The sequence below is a fragment of the Stegastes partitus genome, unplaced genomic scaffold (genome assembly GCF_000690725.1).
Source record: "Stegastes partitus isolate 25-593 unplaced genomic scaffold, Stegastes_partitus-1.0.2 Scaffold713, whole genome shotgun sequence".
In the NCBI taxonomy this organism is placed as follows: domain Eukaryota; kingdom Metazoa; phylum Chordata; class Actinopteri; family Pomacentridae; genus Stegastes; species Stegastes partitus.
The window spans coordinates 248,591-249,889 of NW_007578444.1; the positions used below are offsets into that span (position 1 = coordinate 248,591).

General features: G+C 41.6%; 1 protein-coding gene across 1 annotated transcript in view; it reads right to left on the reverse strand.

Moving 5' to 3' along the window:
• Positions 1–1,299, reverse strand: part of adck1 (aarF domain containing kinase 1) — a 92,590-nt gene that overhangs the window by 21,750 nt on the left and 69,541 nt on the right. The window contains 1 exon segment of the mRNA XM_008291072.1: positions 704–729. Within this exon segment, the coding sequence (XP_008289294.1) occupies positions 704–729 (26 nt within the window).

Genomic DNA, 1,299 nt, shown 5'->3' on the forward strand with positions numbered 1-1,299 from the left:
TGGACAAACTGAGATTGAGAATATTATGTATAATGTTTTGTTGGTATCTTTGTCTGGATGTAGTGCTAACTCCACATTACGTTTTCTCAAAAATATACATTTCATTCTCAGAAATACTAAAAAAGACACTAAGTTATTCGTGTGCTGGCCCTTGCCAGCCTTGCACCACCCGTCATATGTGAGGGGGTGGCACACTGAAGCAGACTGTTGTGTAGTACTTTTGCCAGCTACAAAATGTTGCATAAGAGGGGTATAAATAAACTCTCTCCTGAGCACAGATGGCATTGTAGAACACCTGTGGGTAAAGGGCCCCCACAAACCAGCTTTATGCTGGTGGATTTGGAAACTAATCTTATCTTGAAGAAAAACCTACTAACCTTCGTGCTTCCTGGTTATATTTGAGCCTTCGAGAGCTGGGAAATGAATGTTGGGTTATTATTCTAAAATAACCTGTTATACCACATGGCGAATAGAATTGTAACCAATCCACATTCATGATGAGGGGAAAAGGCCTCACTCACAGTCAGTATTCTAATTCATCCCACAGGTATTGAGGTCAGTCAAGTTGTTCATCAAAATAGGAAAACCACTACTTTATTGACAGGGCTTTGTGCATGGAAGCATTGTCAGGACCAAACATGAACTGCTGACTCAAAGTTAAAACAGAACACTGTTGCATAAAATATCCTGCATAAAGCATAACCAGCTACTGCATTCAGTGATTCCGCCCCATTCATTCTGATTTAAGCTGCTCACTCAGTGCATTTGCTAAAGGAGACTCCATGGGATTCCTCACGCTTCCATGCTTGTGGGCACATAACGCATGTTCACTAGAGTCCCTCTTCACTGAAGCCAAGACTTCCACTGGCCAAGTTTCTTCTTCGCTCATCACACACATGAATACAACAGACTTTCTTAAAGTTCCTGACCCAAACAAATCAAATTCTGATGAGAACAATCATTTCAGGGGAGCTTTGTGATGCTCATTCATAGTTTGTTCACAGTTTTACAGATGGCCCTTTTCTATGGAGTGTGTATTTAATTCATTAATTCAATTTGATTTTGTTCATATAGCTCCAGTTTACAACATATGTCATCTCAAAGCATGCTACTTTGTCTGCAGCTGCCTCTCTTTATCTGTAGGCACCACTTTGTGGATACAAGCCTTTGCGACTGGTAACCACTTCCCAGCTCGGTTCTGGTGCGCACGGGCCCCACACATAGGATTAGAGTTATTTATCACAGAATAAGCTTCAAATCTCAAGTGACTGAGGAATGCTCCACCCTCACCCCTGCATG